The sequence below is a fragment of the Eptesicus fuscus genome, chromosome 13 (assembly GCF_027574615.1).
Source record: "Eptesicus fuscus isolate TK198812 chromosome 13, DD_ASM_mEF_20220401, whole genome shotgun sequence".
Lineage (NCBI taxonomy): Eukaryota > Metazoa > Chordata > Mammalia > Chiroptera > Vespertilionidae > Eptesicus > Eptesicus fuscus.
This window is the reverse complement of record NC_072485.1, coordinates 52,804,567-52,830,022: the sequence shown is the minus strand read 5'-3', so window position 1 is coordinate 52,830,022 and position 25,456 is coordinate 52,804,567. Positions and strand designations below refer to the sequence as shown.

General features: G+C 38.5%; 1 protein-coding gene across 2 annotated transcripts in view; it reads left to right on the top strand.

The window, feature by feature from the left end:
• Nucleotides 1-25,456, top strand: part of SOX6 (SRY-box transcription factor 6) — a 557,752-nt gene that overhangs the window by 472,056 nt on the left and 60,240 nt on the right. For both annotated transcript variants that reach the window (XM_054724743.1, XM_028159941.2), the window contains 3 exons: nt 8,984-9,133; nt 14,628-14,853; nt 17,706-17,893. In XM_054724743.1, the coding sequence (XP_054580718.1) occupies nt 8,984-9,133; nt 14,628-14,853; nt 17,706-17,893 (564 nt within the window). The remainder of the gene's footprint in view (nt 1-8,983; nt 9,134-14,627; nt 14,854-17,705; nt 17,894-25,456) is intronic.

Below are 25,456 nucleotides of genomic sequence, written 5' to 3'. Positions count from 1 at the left end.
CCTGGCATGCTATCCCCACATAATGACATGGTTTACTCCTCCAAGTCTTTCAGGTCTCTACTCAATTGTCCCCTTCTTTTTGTTTTCCTGATTTCTTCTATATTTAAAAAATCCCCTCTCCCCCATATTCAAGTGCCTGGTCATGTTATATTTCATAGCACATATCACCACCAGAATTACATATCTATGTGCTTATTTATTTGTCCTCTGTTCCCCACTCCCTTCCCGAACATTTTCTAACTTCTCACTTCTCTTTTCCCAAATAGTACCTGGCCCATAGTGGCCACTCAATTAATAATTTTTCAATGAACCTGAATCAAAATTCATCTTTTGTTTGCACAGTAACAATGCTTTTAAATATTTGGAACCAGTTCTACATTCATGTATTAAAAGTAATTGATTGGCCCAGCCAGGATGTCTCAGTTGTTGAGCATCAACCTGTGAACCGGGAGGTCATGATTCAATTCCGTGGTCAGGGCACATGCCCGGCTTTGTGGGCTTGATCCCCAGTAAGGGGCATGCAGGAGGCAGCCAATCAATGATTCTCTCTTATCATTGATGCTTCTCTCTCACTCTCTCCCTCTCCCTTACTCTCTAAAATCAATAAACATATATTTAAAAACAAAAAGTAATTGATTAAACTCGGCACATGTCCTCAAATACATATACCCATTGAAAGTTTCTCTGCAGCTTAGTTTATGGGAAATCATGCTTAGATTTCAAATTCAACGTCTTTGGTGAGTTTGTATATCTTGTTGATCGAGTGAAGATGCACTTGTTTAAGGTTCCCCTGATGAGCTGGGCTTTGTGCCTAGAGAGTTAAAGGGCGTTACAAATGCGAGCTGCACCACCTGGAGCACATTCCCAGAGCGGGGCCTCTTCAGCTTTGCCTGCCTGGCTCTTGGAAACAGAAGGAAAACAGTCAGATTCATTCCCCTGGTGCTGATTTCCAACTGCCCTCATTATCACTTCTTCCAATATCTTCTTTCAAGAACCAAATTACTAATTGTTTTAATACTGAACTTTTTTTGTTCTGTGCATAAAGCATTTATATATTTACATATTTTATTTAGCACCTTAAAATAAAGATACTTGGAAGAAGCAGAGAGAGATTGAGTTTTCTTGTTAAAACTATTGATTGGGGCCCAGCTGGTGGGGCTCAGTGGTTGAGCGTTGACCTATGAACCAGGAGGTCATGGTTCCATTCTTGGTCAGGGCACATGCATGGGTTGTGGGCTTCATCCCCAGTAGGGGCCGTGCAGGAGGCAGCCAATCAGTGATTGTCTCTCATCATTGATGTTTCTCTCTCTCTCTTCCCCTCTCCCTTTCTCTTTGATATCAATAAAAATATATTTAAAAAAACTATTGGGGGCTGTGTTTATTCTTAGTGACTTGTACTGTGCAACTATGTTCCATCAGGAAAAGCTCTTATGAATGCATTCCAATATAATAGGTGCAATCCAAGAATGAATTCTGACTCTTATTTTTTTATAGCAGACGACTAGGTGCTCTGTTACCTGATGGACTCCATGTTGTTTTTATTTTTGTCTTTTAATTTTCTTCTAGTAAGGGTAGGACCTTGACCTGAGCCTCTCTCCTATTCTCTCTTTCTATCTCTTTTATACAACTTCCCCTCTCCTCCATACGCCACATATTTTCTCCACTCCCCCATGCCATTAGCACGAATTATGTCAGAGGAGCAAGCTTCTTCGTGCTTGGGAAAATAGACAAGAGGATCTCTAGCCAGGAAAACTCTTTTCAATTCATTTTTCTTTACTTGACATTCTTGAGCCTGCTGCAGGGGATAATGAAATGAATTAAACAGGTCCTGGCTCTCCAGTGGCTTATAGTCAATGCTTGTCCATTTTTCCTTTGGCTGTTGTGGGAAGGCAAATGGCAGAAATCTCAAAGGAGGTGAAATAGGTCTGCTCTCACCTGAGACAAATTTTTGGCCGCTTATGTGTATTTGCATAAACTTTAATTTTAAAAATCTAAAACACCTTAACATGATTATAATTACCTTAACCTAATTACTATGGTTACATTTTAAAATGTGCACATTTTAAAACAAATATTAAAATAAAATTCTAAAATGTAAATTATTCTCGGGTGCCCAATGATTACTTTTCAAGTACATATCAGATAAAATTCTCTTTTAAATTCTAGGGTAGAAAAACATCCCCCCCCCCCCTTTTTTTTTTTTTTTTTGCAGCTCAACCCAAAAACTCTGATAGAATGTACAGATTCTATTTGCATCACGTCCCTAAGAGAATAGAAGGCAGGGATCAATGAATCCATGTGAATACTGGATGGGGACAATAGGGAGCCTGGGTTCTAGATGTTATTCTACCTATTGCTCACCAATCGGTATTCTTATGCAAATCACTCCCCCCGACCCCCCCTTCTAGACTTGAGTTTTCTTCACCTGTAAAGCCAAGGGATTGGATTAAATGATGTTTGCAATTCTTTCTTCTGTTAACATTGTGTTTATCTGATGCTTCTTGCAAGAAAATCAGTGCATTGCATGATGAACCCACGTGCCTGTAGGTTCAAGGAGAAGAAACAAAGAAAGATGACCTCCAATGCTGGGGTTTCTTTTGGAGAGGGTGTGAGAAAAGGTATACTAAGAAAAGGTGTAGGCAGAAATGAGAGCAATTTCAAGCAGATAGAGACAAGGATGAAGAAGAAGGGGTTTTAATGGTCAGTGTTAATAGAGCATCTGTTAAATGTTAGTCATTATGTTAGGTGCTAGAGACATAAAAACAAATAAGACTCAGTCTTCACCTTAAGGGACTCGTAGTTTGGTGGTAGAGAAAGACGTGAATAAAAGAAAAGACATGTCATGAGTACACAGAGATAGAGGATGTGAAATTGTCGGAACACAAGGCAATGGTCAGATAAGACTTAAAGAAGAAAGTGATTTTTGAGTTGAGACTCAAAAGATGAGTAGAATTACGACAAATCATAGAGATTAATAAGAAAGGAGAAATAATATGGCAATAGAAAAATGTACAGAAGAGGCAAGGAGATTGACTTGGAAATTAACCCAATATATGAAAGGTGGGTGTGGTGGTCCTTCCGCCGTTCCTTCTCCCACCTCCTATCTACAGCCAATTTTCTTCAGTGTCAAATATTAAGGGTAGAGCTAAACAAGTGCCTTCTATGCTGAAAACAAGGACTTCAGTTCTTTCCTTCCATAAAACCACAGCTATATTTCCTGGATCATTTTGTTGACATTGGAGGTTTATGAGAAGTAAAAGTATTTGTGATCTCTTTCAAATTATTTGTAAGCTCTCTCCCCCACCCCTCCTTCAGTCCGTAATGACTTGTTACTGACACACTTTCTTTCCTGTGCTGAACAAGCACTAAATCAGGCTGCTTAATTACCTCTGTCTTGGTTCCACCTCTTCACAGCCTAGCCTGTCCAGCTTTGCAGCATACCTTGCCTGGTAGGCAGAGGAATGGTTGTCTGCCTTGTTTTGAGAAAGATCTCTCTGGAGAACTGAGCCAAGCTTGGGGCCTAGTGTTAGACAGCATCAATCAAGTAAATAATGACATTTTCTTAAGGATACCCCCAACCCTACCCTGCTTGTTTCTTTCAAGTAGGGTTCCCCTGAGTAGAGTCTGATACACAAGAACAGAATCTGAGTTAACCTGGGCTAGGCCTGAGGTTCCCAGACAATGTGTGGAACCCCAGGAAATGGGGTGAATATGATGGGAAGAGGTGAAATTTCAGTAGTGTCTGTGAATCTCTTCTTCTAGAAAGGCATTTCCCTTCGCTTCCTTTCCTTATTATCCACCAATAGGCACGTTGCATTTGAGGGAGACTTTTTTTTTTCCTTTCTCTCTGGGCCAAATTCTGACAGGCCACTTAACAATGCCCTTTCTAATTGAAATGATAAAACACAGGAGATTTCACTCCAAAGAGAACCAGTGTGTGAAGTTGTGCCTGCTTTCTTTACTGTTGGTTTCTGTATACTGGAGCATACTGGTGCCAGTTTAAAGCCCCTGTTAGTGTCCCTTTTTATCAAGTTCTCTTATTTCTACTCATACTCTGCATAGTGCTTTTTACTTTATCAGTCTATTAAAACATGTGTCACTAGGGTATTTCAGGTGTCTTACGTTATGGCTTAGAGATTGGTTGGAGAAGGGAGTTGTCTGGTTCAAAATGATGCCTCTTGCTCCTTCGAGGTGCTGGTGGTCTCCATTTGAAGACTGTGAAATGCCATTTTAGAAGAAGTAGCTGTAAGACATCTGGAATTATAGTTTGCTATTTGAGAGCTCAGAACAGCAGCAAATTCAGAGTCTCTCTTCTCCTTGGACAATGATCCTTGTCTTGTGGCTAAGGACAGGAAATGGGTTTCATTGTGATTCACTGTATAGCTTATTTAAAATAATTTAATTTTAACATACAAAAGCAGAAAGTACATGGGCTTAAAAGTGACACTGACTCTAAAATGGGTAATCCTATCTTATATAATTCTTTTGAAGTTTACATAATAAATGGAAAGTGCCTAGCACAGTACCTGAGTTAGTGCTCTGTATGTTTGTTGAATGAACACGTGAATGAATGGGGGTGATGTCCCATGACTGCATGACCGATTAAGTGGTTATGTGAAAACCATGTGATTATGAGAAGAAAAGGCCTTGGACCTTTTTTTCCCTATGGCACTCTCCATTGGAGATATTACATGATTTTATCATAGAAAGCAGTTATAAAATATATATATATATATATATATATATATACATATATATATATATATATTTCACATTATGGTAAATATCAGGTACATTGTGACACCACCCATTATAATTTGACAAGAATTTGGCTGTTTTGGGGGCAAAGTCTGCCTCTCTTCCCAAATACAATAGTGTTATAAAATGACTCTGACACAATACATTTCTTAGGTCCAGGCCATAGACCAATGTGCATACTCGAAGACACTCAAGAATTTTACCATAAGGCTGAGTTTGGTTGGTAAGACCTACTGTTTTGTGTTGAATCTAAGCAGGCTTAGTTATTCAAGTGTCACTAGGACCCAAACGCAAAATAGGTTGTCCTTTAAGGCTAGTCTCAGGACAAAAACTCTACAATTACTATTGGAGTATATATTTGTGGATTTGTGAGATCTTCATGAAGTTTAATTAAAAGATTGGTCAATGAGTTAGTGGTAAATCATAGAAAAACTTCGTTGTGTCTTGGTTTCAGTTCATTCCTCTCTGTAGATACTTCTGTTTGCGGGACAAGGTCTGAAATTATTAATGAGGCCTCTAAGGCCCTACTCCTCTCTAGCCTCTTCTCATCCCACTCCGCATTCACGCAACAACCTTGCTACATTGGCCTTTTTAAAGTTCCCTGAAAATGTTGCCTTCTTTTCTACCTCAGAGCCATAATAATTGATGTTTCTTCTTTCTAAAATGTTCATTATCAACCTTTCCACCTGGATAATTCTTACTTCAAATGTTACTTCCTTAGAGAAGCTATTCTGATCCTCCAGACTCTGCTAAATACCCTTATTAGATGGTCTCTTGACATTCTGTATTTTCCTTTCTCAGCACTTATCTTAACCATAATTTACAGTTACTGTCTAAGCGTTTATTTAATATGTTTCTCTTTCTAGCTTCATCAAGGTAGGGATTATTTTCTGAGTTGCTTGTTGTGGTACCTCTAGTTTTTAGCACAGTGTTTAGTTAATAGTGAGCATGTAATAAAGATCCGTCATTGAACACATTCATCAATGCTGCAAACGTGCTTGAAAGGTGCAAAGGTTGCTTCATCATATATCCATTTGTACTTTTAATGATAACATTGGAGTGAGTGAGTCCCAAGCACTTACACAATCTCGGGCATGCTGCCTCTGCTCTCTAGACCTCAGCTCATCAGTAGAATGGGGAGGTCAGACTCGGCTAAATGATATGTTAAAGTCCTTTGAGTTTTAGATGCCAAATATGTCAATGCTCAGCTTACCAAAATTTTAATGCTGACTACTTTATTAAAAATGAACTCATAAAATAGGTGGAATATTTTTAGCTGTAAAATAGTAAAAGCATTTGTGAAAGTGCTCTTGTAAAATGTGAGTGATTTTATAATTTTGAAAAATATTTAGCTGGACTTATTTTAACGTTATGTGCACTGCACTTATTTTATATATCTGGAAAAAGAGACAATTCAGTATCCCAAACAATCACTGAGCATTTCTCAAAATTGAAATGGAGCAATCCATATTTCCAAAAACACTCTTCACCAAATGTTAAATGTTTATGGAACTTTGGCTAAGCCTGTTAGAAGCTTTACTACATTGTTGATTTTTTTTAAACCTCAACTGTATTTGGAAATGAATATTCATTATTATCATCATTATGACCAATAACTATGATCTAAGAATCCTACATGTTATACTCATGTGATAGTTAACCAGAGTTTAACCTTTTCCCTATGTGAACAATTGATCTGTAAAGCAGTGATCTAGCTAAAGTTATTTATTTGAATAACTAATATTTCATCTTCTTTCAAAAAAAGATACAGTAGCATTTAGGGAAACGTTTAAATTTATAGTAACTGGGCTGAGACGAAAACTTGGTACTGCTCCGTAGTTACTGCTCAAGCAGTATAATGGTGTTAGAAAAGTTTGACAATTATTGAGCAGCTATCTACCTGACATTTTAACAAACAACTTCAAATGAATAATTTCTTGTGAAACAATATAATTTAATTTGCACTGAATTTATTTTCCTTTTTTTAACTCAACATCATAAAACTATTCATTACATACATAGTAAATATAATCATATACCACTTCTGTTGCTTCATTTATAGAAAGAGAATATTTCACCTTCCAAATATCCAGTGGTTTTACATACTGCTAGTTAATTCAGAAAATATCATTTATTTGCAAGGCATTGTTCTTGATGCTTGGCATCTATAATAATAAAAGTGTAATATGCTAATTAGACCGGACAGCCAAACGACCTTCCAGACATCCTTCTGGATGTCCTTCCAGACTACCTTCCTGACGAAGCCGGGGCTGTGAGGGCCGAGGCAAGCCACCGCGGCTGCGAGGGCTAAGCCCTTTGCACGAATTCCGTGCATCAGTTCTCTAGTTCAAACATAATTAGATTGATCAGGACTTCAATAAGCTTACAGTGTACCAAAGATGATAAGACATGTGCATAACTAAACAGAAGGTTAAAAATTGTGATAAGCAACACAAGGAAGGTGCAAGCTAGGTGTTAAGGATCCATAGCTTACATCTCCTACACGACTCTATACTCGTTCCAAGATTTTCAATCTTCCTTAGTGCCTAACACAGAGCCTTGCATATAAAACATATACAATTGATGTTAGCTGAGCAGATGAGCTGTGAAACTGTTTTCTAAACCTATATCTATTTGACAAACAGGATTCTTTTTATCGAAGTCAAGCCTAAGTCTTTAATCTGAAAAGCGTGATACTTGACTTTCTTCTGATCTTGTGAATTACTGAGGTAAAATGAAGGCATAAGTGATGTCTAAGGACTCTTGCCTCCCTAAGATTTCATGACTCTTTAATACTCAATAGTCAGGCATACTGGTCATGATACCAGCTACTGTACAGTCAACATTTTTTCAGTTCTCCACCATCTCCACTTTAGTACAGAACTTTTCTACACTGGCTTTCGCCAAGCAGAAAATTTTCCAGAAGATTCATTTGCCCCCTCCCCCCCGTCCTCCACCCCTCCCCCGTTTGAAGACACCTGGCTGAATTTCAAAGGAAAAGGATACAACAGGATAAAAAGGAAACAAAAAAGACAGTCCCTTTTACTCCCCTAAGTTTTAGCAGTTTGACTGACTCTTTCTTGTGATTTTTCTTGCCACTGAGTCATTGCACACACAGAATTATGAAGCTTTAATTTCTTTAGAGGCTTGTTATATTAGAAAAATTGTTCCAAAGAAAGCAACAATCATGACATAAGCACATCTGGCTCTGGAAAATTATTCTTTATTAAGCTTTCATTTAATTACATGTGCTGAAAGGTCTGTTTTTGATTACTGTAATTTTTTTTATTTGTCCATCTGAATGATAGTAATACTGGAAATTACATACAAACCACCTGTTTTTTCTCCCCTACTAATGTGGCAAAGTTTGAGCTATTTTCTTTGTGGTTGCTGCAACTAGGAAGTTTTCTAGTTATTATGATATAATATGCCTATTAAGGTAACAGCTTACTCTTGATAAAAAGAAAAAAAATATTTGAATGGCGTTTTCAAGCATTAAATAGTGTTAAGATTGAGTTATCTGAATTCTGGTCAACTAGCAGATCTACACGTTCATGTGTCACCAATTTCATCCAAAACCTAATAAATTGGCAATTAAACATTTAACGTCCTGTGCTACAAGAACGAAGCTTGATTTTCTTACTGTTATTTTTTCACAAATCTGGCTATATTTTCCTTAGGACCATGTTATACACTGCCTAGAAATAGGACACTGAGAAAAGAGTGATGTCCATTGGGCCTCAGGGATCTTGAGGGCAGCACTTTCATCCTTCAGATAGCTCAGCGGTCCCAGAGAAGCGTGGTCAGTACTGAATGAGAACAACGTTCTTGTAGGAAATCCCTAGGAAAGCTCAGATCAGTTTCTTAGTTCACAAATGTTAAAATTATAAGAATGGACACACCGACTTTTAAAGAAGTTTTTATAAAGATTTTAGACACCAGAAAGAATCTTCGAGACCATTTAGTCAAATTCCTTTTTTGTGCAATTGAAGAGAATGAGTTCTAGAGTGATCAAGTCCTTTGGTTAGGGTCATAAAGTTATTGCTGGAAGGACCAGGGACAGGACAATGACTCCCATCTCTCTCTTATTTTCCTCTTTAAAAAATAGTGAAAGAGAAATTGCAAAGCTGTCAGAGAAATATTTATCTAACAAGACGGTAAGTTTTCCTGAAACTCCATTTCAGCTGCATTTAAAGAGATAATGTTTGTCTTCCCTGTTTTGCAGCAGCTCTATGCCGCTCAGCTGGCCAGCATGCAGGTGTCACCTGGAGCAAAGATGCCATCAACTCCACAGCCACCAAACACAGCAGGGGCAGTGTCACCTACTGGGATAAAAAATGAAAAGAGAGGGACCAGCCCTGTAACTCAAGTTAAGGTACTTGCTTTGCAGGATTGTGGAAACAGTTTGGAAAATAGCTTCACAAAAAAGGTAGTGAACCAGGCTGTGCTGGGAATAAACAGCAGGAAGCATAGCAACATAAAGGATCCCCAAAATGCTCCTCTTTATGGTAAATTTCATGATTGAGCACTGAGAAACAGGTGTTTCCCGTTTGATAACAATAGTGCCATATTGTGAGATCTTTACCTAAATCTGCAAACTCACTTCTCAAGAGTTTTTCCCCTTTGGACTCTAGCTTTTATTTTTTAATGTTCACTGGCATGAATGGCCATGGTTTTATTACCAGCGTTTGTCATAGACTTGTGACATTTCCCTCCAAGTTTCTTAAACAGGTGGGGAGCCCACTTATACTACTAGAGAAGGAGGATCTCCAAACTTTAGATTTAAAAAGGGGAACAAAAAAAGAGCCTACTGCTGGGCTTTATGTGGTTTTCTGATAAAGGTCTCCCCTTCAAAAATAGGAAGGTGGGCTCTGAAGAATGAGGGGGTAGCATTGCATAATCATGCCTGATGCCATATAGGTTGTGATAAGATAAACAGGCTCTCCCAAGGTATGGCTAGGACATTAATAGTTACCGTTCCTCACTGATTTTCAGTGCCTAAGAATGGGGTGGCCAGGAGGTACTTGGTGACTAAGAGAAATTGATCCATTCCAACTTTGTGCTGCAGCTGGTACCTATAGGTGGTACTGGTAGGTTTTTATGATTGCCTTTCCTTCCTAAGTTGAATTAACAAATTCAAACAATTCAGAAAAAAAACAATTGTTTTATATAATTGACTTATCTATTTAGAGGGGTATGCTAAGCACAGATGTATGATTGTAATGTACCCAAAGTACTTCACTGGGAGGAAATTTACAATTATTAAATCTTCACATGGAAAATATCCAAAACTCAACAAAAAAGCATTGAATGCTACAAACTCACTGAAATCATTTTATTTTCTAATATGTTCAGACAGAAATGTTGAGATTTCAGAAAGGACTTTATAAAAATGGGTCCTAAATACCAAAGATAAGAAAAGTAAACATCATTAAGAGAGATAGTTCTGGCTGTGTCCCACCTAAAGGAATTAATTTAATGCCACCCATGTTTTTAAATTCTCCAAAGAACTGGATGGACATTTATGCTTTGTTGTTAGAAATATTGAAACATGAAAATACGCTGTTTACATTTATTAAGGTATCGTAACTATGGCAACAGACTTTTTATATCCCAAGAGTTTCTATTTGTGAATAAGAGTCAGAACACTACAACTCAAACCAAGGCACTTTGTTTAATTACAGTTGTTAGAGTATGAGCATATCAAACATCAGTGACTTGAGGTATTGAGTATTAGCTATTTTAACATGAAAAAGTCATTTTATAAGTGAATTGGCCAAATGGAACTGCACCAAACCAAGCCTTTACTGGATGAGTAAAATGTTCCCTGGTTAAATTTAAGTTTATATCTGCTTTCACCATTCCAGCTTCGTGGGCCAACTGAATTTTATTACTCACTTGACCACATGCAAATTCTTAGGGAGTTCTCTATATAATTTGACCTGACTATATTTTATGTTAATAACAAAGAAAGTATTCCTTATTCCTTATATGTATTAGATTGTTTATTGTATGTGTGGGTAAAAATATATAAGCCAAAACATAAAACAAATGTTTTAAATTTTAAAAATAGCTCCTATCTATTATTAAAGAAGTTCTGAGAACAATCTTGTCATTTTCTAAATGAAAGAATTATGGTCACTAAAATATCTCATGTTTCTGTTTGTGTCATTGCTTTCTTTGTGTATATAACATGTCTACATCACAAAAGGCTAGTTCTCTGAAAGTAACAAAAATAGACACAAATGGTTTTATGTACCTTCTTTCCCCCAGAATTTTTATTCACTATAATTCTCAACATCAAAAGTCAGAATGCTTCTGTCCAAATGTCAGTTTAATCATTTTTACCAGTCGTGTCACATTGGGCAAGTTACTTAAACTTTCTTCAGACTTAATGTTCTCTGTAAAATGAAATTTAATATTATTATGGGTCTTATATACGAGAATACATCCTCTAGCATGTAGTGAGTATTTCAAAATGTTAATGTAGTAGTGATGAGGCTGTTAATGATGATCTGATGGTAATAAAGAAGATGGTGGTGGTGGTGGTTGTAGGGCTTGTGATTGAAATTTCTAGGTGTATACCGAGAGATACTAACAAACTACCTGGAGGATTAACATTTTCAACTATGGTGAAGAAACAGGGACCAGATATACTGTACCAGCTTAAACGACTGAAACTCAGGACAAAATATATAAAACAATGGTTTTCAGACATTTACAATAGGGGTATAGGACAGTGATCCCTGATTAAAAAGAAAAAGTGAGGCAAAGGCCATAGTTGTTTCAGCTTGCTATCTAGAAGGAATTGCCAGGCAATAGTGCAGGGAGGGGTACACATGAAGTTTGGCAGCCTCCCTGAGTAAAGAGATAAGAGTTCATAGTTTAGGGATACTAAGGTAGATGGAATTTGTGAGGTGGAGTGCCAGTGAGGATAGAGCTGCACACAGAGAGTACATTGAAGATCTACTGAAGGTTCCCCAAATTTAGCTGAGTACTGGTTAGCATATGCATATGAGGAAACTATCTAACAACAGGGAAGATCAGATTAGCAGACAAAACAGTTGTAAGATTCACAATGGACTGATGGTTTGAATTCCCATTAGCCAGAGTAGAAAGTTCTCCTGACAGATGGCATATCCAGTGGAATCCCCAGAAGGGTGTTACCTCAGTGGTGGGGCCCAATTATCCCTAGATTACAAGCAGCTCTGGACCTGCCTAACAGCACTTAAAAGTGTGTCCAGAAAGGATTAAATTGTCCTGCATCGCAGCACAAAGTTCACAAATATTTAGAGGGAGATACAAACTCTGACACCCAATGTAAAGTTCACAATGTGTAGTGTCCATTCAATAATGATCAGGCTTTTGTAGAGGCTAGAAAATATGAACAAAAATGAGGAGAAAACTCAGTCAATAGAACCAGACCCCAAAATAACACATATCTTTGAATTAGCAGGTAAAACAGTAAACACAGCTATTATAAGAGACTTACAAGTATAGCCAACTGAGGAATTAGGCAAATCTGCTTCCCCCCCAAACACCCACAGAGTTTCTGTCAGGCCAGGACCAGCAGTGAGGACCAGTAGCAGGTCTGACATGGTAGAAAGAGATGTACATGATTGGGAGCTGACAGGTGCTTCCCGTGCCCAGTGGCATTGTTTGTGGAAGTGCCAATTATTAAATTATAAAGATAAATAAATTGGAGTATATTCAAAGCTGAATAAAACCAGATGTTATAAACTCCACATGTTCAAGAACTTAGGGAAAACATACGAGTTATAAGGCAAGACATGGAAGATCTAAATTGAATGAAAAAAAAGCACTGTTTGAAATGAAAAGTATGCTCACTGGATTAGTACTGATTGAGATTAGCAACAAACTAGACATTACAGAAGAAAAGATTAGGGAACTTGATTACATGACAATGAAACTATCCAAAATTAAATACAGAGAAAAAAGACAGTGCTGCAGGACATCAAATGACCTGATATATGTGATATATGCAACTGAAACCCCAGAAGGAGAATGAAGGAACGGAAAACTATATTTAAGAAGTAATTGCAAATTTGAAGAAAACTCTGACCTTAGATATCTAAGAAGCTAAGTGAACCTAGTATATGAATCACTATTACTTAGATATGAATAAAGGAACTGACTAGTCTAACTATCCTTTGAGTTTAGAACAAAAGGAAGTAAATTATAATTAAGCATATTGGATAATTTTGACATTCATAGAGGATGTAACTGTTACCTAAGAACCTATCCTATGTCTAGATGTAAATGAAAGAACATTGCAACATGGATGTGTCTGATTACCTATTTCCTAGCATGACAAAAACAGAACAAAACAAGAGCAAAAACACTGTAGGACATCCCTACGTTATCGAATGACTTATTGTCTCTGATAGTCTAGTAGTAAAGGGACCTGGGATTTGGAGTCCAATAAACTAGAATTTAGATTTTGTCCCTCCACGTAGAGCTTTGGACAGTGCTTTCATCACTCTGACTCAGCTTCCTTTGTGAAGTTAGAATAATACTGCCCAACCTCGTAGTTTATTGAAAGTGACATAAGCTAATATGTGTGAAAATGTCTAGCACAGTGCTTGGAACATAATGGCTCCTTTGTTGAATGTGATTTTTATTTTTTTCGAGTTCTCCTTCCTGAGTAGTATTTTCTGGCATCCTCTTTTGTTGCCTCTTTAACAATGACCGTTAATACTGGAAGAGACCTTAGAGATCAGCTAAAATCAGGCCTTTTTTTTTCCTTCTAGAGATGAAGAAATTGAGCCTCAGAGAGGTCACAGGGTTGCCAAAGGGGAGGATGTTCTGTTCCCAAGCTCTACTGTGTGTTTTAAACAATAACATTAAAAGCAAGTTCTCTGTGCCTCCTCAGAAGCAAAACAGGAATTAACATTTGCTGACAATTTTATTTTAGGACACAATAATGCAGGTCTTAAAACTGAACATTTAAACGAATATGCTCATATTACAAGTAAGTTTTTAGCATGGTGGAAGTGTTGTTACGGGTGTTTTATGGCAGGATAAATGAGACAAAATAATGGCAAGGAACTTAGCTTCCGAGCTTCTGGTTAAACTAGAGTTACAAGCAAGATATTTGAGTCTGTGCTCAGTATAGGACAGGTCTTAAAATAGACATTCTGTAAATATATGGAGCAAAGATATAAAGAGGCATCACTTTAGACATGAAAAATAAATTGCATATAGCATGGTATGTAAAACATAATTATAATGTGTGCTAGCTCTTTTTGCAAAAATTAATTTTAAACATGAATAGAGACCAGAATACAGACCATGAAGAGTGCCCACACCCAGAAAGCCACATAGAAGCCATGCTGCGGCAGGCGGCTCCGGGCAGAGGCCCAGGAGATCAGAGAAGTCCTCCTGTGTTTCCATTTTTAAAGTACTTGCAATTGTTTGATTTAAAATATATATTAAAAAATTAGCTGCAGGGCCTATTTATAGTCCCAGGAACTTTTTAGAGAGACTAACACAAAAGCACTACAGAGCTGCTGAAATTTTAAATAATTCTTTGTAAATGCCCTAGGTTAATTTAGATCCCTGAAAACACATTAGGAAATTAAGCTGTAATGTGAGCTAATTCAGATTTTAATTTGGCAAAAAGAATGATCCAACTACACAGTTAATGTAAATAGAAGCATAACACAGGGAAATTAATGAGGTTTCCTTCTGATGAATCTTCAAGGAGGTAGATAATTAGCTTCTTTTGTTATGATTGTAGGAGAATGTGGCATTGTCTCTGAGGTGTAAAATAACTGTGGCTTACTAAGTGATAATGTGCTTCATTTGTCTTTTTCTTTTTAATAATTATTTATGTTAAACTCCCGTAGGATGAAGCAGCAGCACAGCCGCTGAATCTCTCATCCAGACCCAAGACAGCGGAGCCTGTCAAGTCCCCAACCTCTCCCACCCAGAGCCTCTTCCCAGCCAGCAAAACCAGCCCCGTCAGCCTGCCCAACAAAAGCGGCATCCCCAGCCCCATTGCTGGGAGCCTGGGAAGGGGATCCTCTCTAGGTAAATGGAAAGGTCAACACCAGGAAGAGACTTATGAATTAGGTAACAGAAAACACACCTGCTGAGTGATGACTGATTCTTGCTTCCCAAGTGTTCCTTAGTCCAAGAAAAAGCAAAAAAAAAAAGCAAAATATGTCCTACTGAAACATAACCCAATTTGGTGCCCTTTGGGTTATTAGAGCTTCTGGAAAAGGCCATCATATAAATTCTGCTGGGATGGGTTCTTGAGATGATGATGAATTCGATTTCAGCAAATCAGACTGTTGGGAATTTCTGTGTTCCATCAGTGCTTTGCCACTAAAGTAACTCTGGGCAGAAGGCGTGACCGTGAGCCCTCCCAGGACCTAAAGGGACCCTGGCCTCAAAGCTGCCCACCAAAAGTCCAAAATTCCTTTGAAATGTTATGTTTCTTTTTAAAAATGTATGCGGATTTCGCATCTAATCTATTAGTTGGCGTTAAAACAAATACACGTGAAGTAAAATTGGAATCTAATAAGATATAATGATCCTCTGGCTTGTTAGAGTTGCTGACACGTGGCCAGGTCTCTCTAGGAACGCTCACGCCCCGTGTGAGAAGTGTGCAGGGAAATCATGGCTTCTGGCGTCAGACAGACTTGGCCTAAGAGCCTTTACTTACTAGCTGTATAATCCCGGGAAAGATATTTAATCTTTTAAACTTTAGTTTCCTAATCTTTGAAAGGGGGATATTATTACGTGGCTCGTAGGTTGTTACGAGAATTAAGAGAGAAAAATGCATGTGAATTGCCTAACATGGTATCTGGCACCTTTAAGGTGTAAGGTTTAAAAAGGCTGGGCTGAGTGAATACCAGCACCCTCACAAGTACGTGTGGAATGAAGCATGTGAAAAACTTGTCAGGAGCTCTGTTACTGTATTGTTACCATACTCTTTAAGTCTCTCTCTTTTCAAATAAAGACACAGACATTCAAAGGGATTAGGGAATAACCTAAGCATTTCTTCACCATATTACCTTCCTTGTGTTATTGAGTCCTGGAGCCTGAAATGCTTATTGCAATAAGCTAAATAATGTATAAATGTAGTCATTTACAGCTTACCATTTTTGCCTATCTTATTTGATTTTTTTTTCCACAATAATCTTATGAGTTAGGTAGTGTAGTGTTATTACCCTGGTTGTATGTAAATGGGGTTCTCACAGGTAAAATGACTTGCCCACAGCCATGTAGCTGTGCAATCAGCAGAACTACGACCAGAATCCAGGTCCTCTCCCACGGAATCAGTGCTCCTTTTGTGAACCCACAGTTGGGGCATTTGCTGAACTGTGCTGAGTCGAAGTCAGAGGTGACTTGTCCTCACTGAAATTTGCACATGAGGAGCCACACAACGGCCTGTTCTCATTTTGAGTCAGGATGCCTTTTGGGGGCCCGAGATCCTCAGCCCAAGTCAGTGGGTTTGCTGTGGGAGCAAGGACCAAAGCAAACCCAGTGTGTGAATGTGATCACTGGATCATCGGAAGCTGTGAGATGAGAAAAGAGCCTACATCAATAAATAATAACAGAGTTTATCTTGAAATGGCCCTCCTATTATCCATTTCCAAGTTTTGTTGGGAAAGCCTTGATTTGCTGTACTGAGCATTGTGAGGGACCGAGGTGACCCTGTCACAGGCCCTGCTTTTATGAAGTTTGTACTTCAGCAGAGCATATGTCTTAGATCCTGAGCTGAAAGAAATGGGCTGAGGTAATGGCAATGGCTCTCTGCTCCAGACAATATAGGAGAGATTTTTTTTTTTTTTTTGGTATCAGAAAAGCTTCAGAGCACAAGACATGGGTTTCTATATCCTAAAAAGTGACTGATTTTAAAATTTTCCCATAGATAGCCTTGAGAATATTTTCTAAAAGCAAAGGCAGGTGCACATGTACACACACACACACCACAGAGACATGGGCCATGAAATGCTCATACCAGGTTACAAACAAGTGGGTTGAAATCTACTAATCAGCAAGCAATTGTTTTACTTTTCTGTAGAACTGGAAAAACTTACCTAAAGTATAAATTTTAACCTATAGTATAATGCAAGCTATGAAGAAAAATTAGTCAGTTTAATTTTGAAAATTTTCCCACTGTGTTGCATGGAGCATAATGAAAGTAAACATTTATTATCACTTTATTTGAAGCTTTGTTCTTATGTGAAAACCATCCCCACTCATACAGCCTGGCTATCAGGAAGGCAGGAAGCTGAGAGCAGTGGGTGATCGGGCTGGGGGTGGGGAATGGGTTGTCATTCTCTTGGTAAATAACTGAGGCAGCATGATGAGTAGAATGCTTCATTAACCAGCCAGTGACTGGGGAACAGAGAGTGTGATGTGTTTCTTCCCACCCCCTCTCTCCTGCAGTGGACATACAAACACACACATACAGATGTCATTGAAGCACACATGTAGCCTCGCAGATCCTTTCTGCTAGGCCAGCAACAGCTTTCCTGAATTAGCACACCAAATATAATGAGCAGCCTGAACAGACATCTCTGTCCCCCCTTCCCACCCACTTCTTCCACACTACTCTCCTTCTAATTGTTAGACATAGCAGCGCAGATAAATATATACACACAATTGGAATCCAGGAACCTTCATCCGTGAGGTGGGTTGACAGCCCAGATAAACTGGAGTGCTAGGCCATCCTCCCAGAGCTAAAAAACAGAGCAAAACAAAACCAAAAACCAAAACCACCACCAACAAAACAACTCGGCTTCATTGCCTTGGCCTTCTGTGCTCTATGCGCAGTATTGAGATTTTCTTAATAGCAAACTTGCTCCTTCCTTGTTTGGCAAATGCAGCATTCTACAGGGGAGTGGAGAGCAGCAATATTTTGTAAAGATTCTCACCTCACAAGCCTCTGATAATGCATCCTGTGTGTGCAGATATCCTGTCCAGTCTCAACTCCCCTGCCCTGTTTGGGGATCAGGATACGGTGATGAAAGCCATTCAGGAGGCTCGGAAGATGCGAGAGCAGATCCAGCGGGAGCAGCAGCAGCAACAGCCACACGGGATTGATGGGAAACTGCCCTCCATGAATAATATGGGGCTGAACAACTGCAGGAATGAAAAGGTAAAACTGGCTTCCCTCCTTCACTGGCTCGCTAGCGCCATTGGCTCCTTCTCATCTGGCTCTTTCCAGGCTCTCAAGCATCAACCAGGCACTCAACCTACCTGCCCATTGTTGTCTTCCTGTCCCATTCCAAAAGATTTAGAAATATCTTATAATAAAGGGGATATGTGAGGTTATTAGAATAAGAATATAATATTTAAAAAGGAGCTTATGCGGTCATGATGGGATAGCTTACTAGAACTCATCACTGAATTTGCTCTAAGCGTCCTATCAGCCAGAACAAAAAATAAAACAAAGCAGCTTACAGAATGTATTTGCTGATTTTTGTTGTTGTTGTTGTTCAGCAACTATTTATCAAGTGCTTATTTTATGAAAGATACTGTTTTAGGCATGGGAGATGCAACAGTAAATAAATCAGATAAAAATCCCTGCTCTCATAGAGCTGACATTCTAATAGGGGGACACCGATGACCAAAAAAATAAATAAATATGAAATATAGCATGCAATGCCAGCAGTCTTAGGAGTGAATACGTGCTTTGAGAAAAATAGAAGCAAGTTCAGGGGATTGGGATTGTGGGGTTGCTCCTTTGGACAGGGAGCTAAGGACTCTGAGAAAGTGACACTGAGTAGAGGTATGAATGAAGTCATGGTGCAGGCAGGCCCTGCGAGGAGCTGGAGTAAGAGCATCCAGCAGTGGGAACATTAGCGTAGAGGCCCTTGGGGCATAGGACCAATGACCAGAAGGCAAGTGTGGCAGGTGCTGCATGAGAGAAGGGGACGTGTGGGACAGAGCATGGTAGACCCTGTGGGCCTTGGAAAGACTGCATTTTACTCTGTGGTGGGAACCCTTAGACGGGTTTTGTCCAGAGCAGTGACATGACGTGCCTTACCTACAAAAAGAGCATTCGTGTGATGTGTGAGAATGGACTGTAGGAGGTTAAGGATGGGGACACTTGAGAGGCTTTTGTAGTTCATTGGGTGAAAAAATATGATTATCTGATGAATGAATGATCCTTGCCATTCTGTGTATCACTCCAATTTCTGCCTCCCTCTTCACATAGCTGTCTTCTGTGTCCCTGTCTCTCCAAATCTCCCTCTTCTTAGAAGGATGTTAGTCATTGGATGTAGTTCCACCCTAATCCAGGATGACCTTATTTTAACTTGATTATATCTGCAAAGACCCTATTTCCAAATAAGGCCCCATTTTCAGGTACCAAAGGTGAGGACTTGAATATATCTTTTTGGGGGACACAAGTCAACCAATTTGTGGGATACAGAGCCATTGCTCATTTCAAATCAACCTCCCATTCTTGATGGATTTATATGTGTAAGCCAGGAGACAGCTGGGATACGGGGGGCTGGGAAGAGGTTTGAGGGGATGAAACTCTCATAGCATGTCTGTGACCAAAGCCCTCACCAGATTATGAAGCTTAGCTCTGGAAGTGTTGACTTCCCAAAGCTTAATAAAGAATTCAACTTTACTATCAGTTCTCATTGCATTGAATTACTGATGTTAACATTAAATGTGTGTGTGTGTGTGTGTGTGTGTGTGTGTGTGTGTGTGTGTGTGATATGTGTGTGTATACATTTAAATGTAATCATTATTGACACCCTGCCTTGATTGATCCTCTTGGCAGAGGTTCAGATCAGGTCAGAGAGAGACTATCTGGGGGAATGGCAGGTCTTTCGGTGCCTGTTAAGCCATAAACATTTATATACTTGGGACTTGTCAGGCACATGCCAGCCACTGGATCTGTTCAGTCAACTGCCTCATTCCCCATGAAGTGCTTCGTGCCTGGCCGTGGGCTCACAAGGCAGAGCCCTTCTTTAAGAGCTGCCTGAATAGATGGTCAGGAACACGAGGAAAAAAAGGCCTTGTCCCCAAACCTCTTCTATCTCTCTGATGTTAAAGATAAACACAGAGTCATTCTTTTGTCCTAAGATACTGTCTTGTGCTCAATGAGAACACCATGAAATAATAACATATTTCATTTTAATGTAAATACCTTCCTAAGATCCTTTCTTGGAACATGGGTAGGTAAAGAAGTTTTGGCATATGGCTAATGAGTGGGGAATTGGGTTAAAAATAAGGATTTATGTACCATGGACCATCTCCTACTTTACAATTTTGTCCAGGGTTAATCCTAAAATTAATTTGAGAAACATGTCAGCGATTTGTTTAATTGAGTCCTTTTTATTTATTAGTTTTCAAATGAAGTAATATATACTTACTGAAAATTCTGGTAATACAGAAAGATATATGGTGAAAAGCTAATTAGCCTCCTCACCCCATTAACTACCATTAATGATTCAAAAATTTTCTTTGAGTAGTAACAACCATTAGTGATTCAGAAATTTTCTTTGCATATATGAAAAAGTATTAATGAGTTTAAAAATATATATTCTCACTTGGAATAGTAGTCACTGAGTGTCACCAACTACGTGATAGTTGGCAAGTTGGTTAACCTGACTCTCAATTCCTTCAACTATAATATAAGAGTAGTAATCTTGGATACCATGACATAAGCTTATGTGAGTATACCCAGCCCAACTCCTGGGACAGAGTAGGAACTTTCTTATCTTATGTTTCCATACCTTTATTTAAACTGAATTTATTGGAGTGATATCGGTGCACCAAACCGTACATCATCTACACACTGCATCATGTGTCCACCTCCCCAAAGTTTCTTTCTGTCCCCACTTTCCCCTGCCTTTGCCCACCTCCATCTCCACCTCCCCCCATTTCCCTCTGGCTATCACCACACTGTTGTCCATGTCTATATGGTCTATATGTTATTTACATTTTATTTTTGGTTAATCTCTTCACCTTCTCTCATCCAACCCCTCCCCACCCGACACTCCTACACACTGACAGCTGTCTGTCTGTTCCATGTATCCTTTCCAACTAAATCATGGTGGGTTTTAAGTATGTGGGACAAATATACTACTTTGTCACAGATATGAGATCCTCACACAATAGTGGGAGGGTCAGTAGAAGGAAGCAGTAGAGGTGTTGGCATATTGGCCAACTCACATACTTAAACTCCTTCCCAACTGAGGTAATACCCAAAGTTAGAAACTTCAAATTTATTACATTAAATCAGGGTTTCTCAACCTTGGCATTATTAACATTTTTTGCCCTGGTAATTCTTGGTCATGGGGCTACTAATTTGGCCTCTATTTATTAGATGTCAGCAGCATTACCCCCTTTTGTGACAATTAAAAATGACTTTAGACATTGCCAGATGTCTTCTATTGGGGGAGGGAGGACAAAATTACCGCTAGTTGAAAAACATTGGGCTCAGTAAAATATATTTAGAATGAATACATTTCAGAAATTTCATTCCACAAAAAGCTAATTATTTCATTTAAATAGCCATATTATTGTTAAATTATGAAAAATAATTTGCCTTTGATTAATGTCATGAATGGAATATTTCTTTGAAAAATACATATGGAAATTTTTGTTTGGAATATTTACATAAAGAGTATTTAAAATAGAATGTGTGTATATGCTATTTAGTTTTGGGGGGAAATGAGACATATGTTCAGTACTGTTGCAGCAACTCGGCCTTTCAGTGAAGCCCCTCGGTCCTATTAAGCAGGCTTAGAATAGCAGCATCCTGATCCATAACCTAGCAGGACATTGGCACTGGACACACCCTGCTTTCAGCAGTGAATCTCTCTGTGTCTGACACTGTGACCCAAGATAGTTGAATTTGTACCATCAATTGGAGTTGAAGTTCAAAGTTAATGTACTATTAACTTCAAATATAGGTCAATTTAAATATTTCTCACTGAGTTATCTTAATTCATTTTGGAAGAAGACGTCTGAGGTTCTGAAATAAGAACACCTTATTTCACATTAGAAGACAAGGAAGAGAGATGAGAGATTAGGCTAAGATTGAAAGTAATGATGAAAACCCAAACTTGACCAAAAACATATCACACTGAATATGACTGAGCCCCTGAGGGGAAGCAGCAGGGTGATTTCTACAGAACCAGAAAGCCCTGGTTTCCCAGTTAAAGGGAGTTGTCTTAGCCCATGACTTTACTGGTTGAATCTGGAGCACTGGAAAAGTCCATGACATTCAAGGATGTGTTCACAAGCTCTCCTTAACTTTTGTGAGCTCCCTCCCCAATAGTGTCACTCATTTGAACATACATTTTGTGGTTTTGTAGGCTTTGTTTAGTTCCTAGAGTCGGTATCTATTCTTGCTTACTAAGTTAGTTGCAGCCAGAAGAGTAAATTTAGAACATCAAAGGATTCTTGTGATGTTAGATTTGGTTCTCTTATAATCAAAATAATCCATCTTAATTTTACGAGCTTCCATAGGACACTACTTTTTCTTCTGGAGGATCAGATCTTCTGAAGTCAAAGAGGGTAAATATATAATGTGAAATAAGGTTGATAAAATGGATTGTTTTAAATTCAATTTAACTGACTTCAAATTTGTCCATTTTGGAATTATCTGCTTTCCTAAATATAAAGATCTATAAATTAGATTTATGAATTTGTTCTCATAACCTGTAATACAGTTTTAGAAAATTTTTCACAGTGTTGCTGTCATAAAACTTTATAATTTATTAAGCATCCCTGGTTGCTCTCTTATTTGGACATTCTTTATAAAGGGGTGTGTCATAGATCTCAGAAGCAGATGATGAGGTGGAAATTATCGAGCAGGTTTATTGGGAGTTCTCTTTCTGATTGCCACCTATGTAATGGAAAGGATCAAAGCAATGCAGTCTCAACCAAGACCTCAGCCAAGCCCATAGGAAGCTTGGAGACTGCCTTGGCCATTGAGAATTGCCCCAAGTGGAGGGGGTGAGTTTTTATACACTTGTGTCAACCAGTTTTTGGATGAGGGCTTCCTTTGGAAGTCTCTTCAGCGAGGTCAATGCCAAACAGCTGAGGGTGAGCTACCAATATATTTTGCAGCTGAGGGAATAAATCTTTCAGTACTAAAGGAGGAATCTGGGCAGTGCATCACAATGTCCATTGTAGATTGTTTGTATGACATGTAGTAACATTAGATGTATATGAGACATGTTTGATATGTACATAAATGTGGACAAGCATTTACTACACAGGCATAGAAGTGCTTGTGTCTTTATCACACATATGGAATCACATATATGTTCATATTAATACATGTCTACCCATGGTGCATTTCACCATATTGGGTAAATCCCTATTTTGGCACTTTAAAATGAAACATTGTTAACTTGATCAGCCAGAACGGCACCAACGGAGATGTTCTGGTCGGTTGTGTCACAAGATACTTAGGGTCTGTTAAATACATAGATTGTAGGGACAATAGACTGTAACGGCGCCTTAGGAGATGTTCTGCCCCATCATTTCCACATAGCTTCTGTGCATGGACTGTGAGTGCCTTGCCAGCAGAAGTCTAAGTTACTGCCCTGGCTTTCAGCTTTCCACCCTAAGAACACCAGCCATCTCTATCCCTCAGTACCAGTGCAATTAGATTAGATTATAGGCTAATTGCTTACCAAGTTTTGTTGTTTTGACATCTCTAAGACAGAGTATTTTAGCCATAACAATGCACATCAGAGTTTTAAATAAGATGCTTCTAAATGTTCTTAGAGGTAAGTTAGAAGAGAGGCAAGGCAGGGTGGGCTTTCTTAGTGTTAAAGTGTGTTCTCTGACTTTTCTGAGCTTCTTCATGTTTGAATGCTGGCTTGAAGATTAGTTAGAGCACTTTCCTTCATAGGTATTATGCAACCTGGGAATCTGGTTATTTAGCTCATTTTAATCATCTTGAGGAGCCAGTAAATTGATTGCCTACTGATCAGAGCTGCTCATAAATAGGTAGATTACACATCCGTTTACATGTAGCCTGAACTGCTGACCCCCTCATCTTTGGAGAGTCTCTTAAGAAAAATGCTTGACCTCATTGTGTGTCAAAGTGAGCTGTCGTGGACACTATGATCACACTCTGCCTGCCTCTGAAGTACGTTTGTGGGATTAAAACTGCACAGTGAAAGATTGGATGGGACATTACATTTGATCTAGTCCAATTACTTCAATTCACAGATGGGAAAACAAGACCTAGAGAAAGACAATGACTTGCCCATGATCACATAGTGGATTCATGGCAGAGCATGAATTAAATCTCAGCTTTTCTAATTCTTAGTCAATAACATTACTATTTTTAGAATAGTACCAGATTAATTGTCTATGAGATCTTTAAGCTTGTTACATACAAATGCACTTAAACTGGCAGTCTCAACCCTTTGATGGAATAATCCAGGGTCAAAATAAACTAAAACTATAAAGCAGAAAAGCATTGAGCTCCCTGCCTCCTGAATATTTGTCACCTTTTGTCAAGGTGGGACATTCTTCCCTGCCATGATATCCACTGGTTCTGGCTGCGGAAAGATACCAGTCAGGAAACAGAAGGTTGAATGATGTAGACAGAGACAGAAGTGGTGGCTAGACCCAGAGCAGTGCTGGAATTAGAGACCATGGGTTTTGGAGCTGATTAAAACTGGGCCTCAGTGTCCAGGTTTAATCTTGGAAGTCACCTGTGCTATTTTCTAATGTTATTTCAGTGAGTGACTTAACCTCTGTGAATCTCAATGAGTACATCTATAAAATAGAGGCAATTATCCTTTTCTTGAAGGATTGTTTTGAAGAAAAACATGTTTAGAGTACCTATGTGACACAGAAGATACTCTATTAATGTTAGGACCTTTTTCTCTTTAAGGCCTCAGCCAGGTTGTCAAGTCTATTGTTAATTTTGTTAAACTTTCACTCTTAATATTCTCCAGTGATGAATGGGTTAACCTACTGCTTCTTGGGGCCAAAATGTCTTAAGATAGAGTAGAAGGCTAGTAAGAAACTAATAGCCACCTTCCTACAAAATCAAAATACACATTTTTCTTTTTCATTCTTCTAATAACTTGTATGTACTAGCTAACTGCTATGATCTGGCCATAGCCAAGATGACAGTGTTCATATTTGATTACATTATTGTGCTGGGGAGCTTTTGTCCCTACTAATTTAATATATACTTTAACATATTTCCAGAAAATCAGAATTTCAATCTATGATTTTTAAAAATACTTAACCTGATTTTTGATAACCATATGAATTTCTCATGCCAAAATGATACTTTTTCAATCATGGAAATAATAATCCAATCACTGAGGTACCATGTAAACTTGTTCCTGTTTATTCAAAAAAGCAGTTGTTCATTTTTCACAAGTGTAAGTTCTTGCTCCTCACCCATAGTTTGAAAAAAAAAAAAATCAGAATGTTGCTTGAGTATTACATTGATGTAATAATACTGCCCCCTTTTATTGGAAATGTAAAACATATCGTATGTCTTCTGCTCCACATTGTCAATGGTCACAGCTCCTTGTTATTTGTACAATTGATTCAAATATTCATTGTTGCGTGACAGGATACGTTCAGACAGAAGATCAATATGGCCACACAACAATAAGCAAAAGGGGATTGTGAGCAAATGATTTTGCAAAGTGTGTTTGGAATGACTGAGTTTTTATATAACACACAGACTAGCGAGATTTTGTTGTTT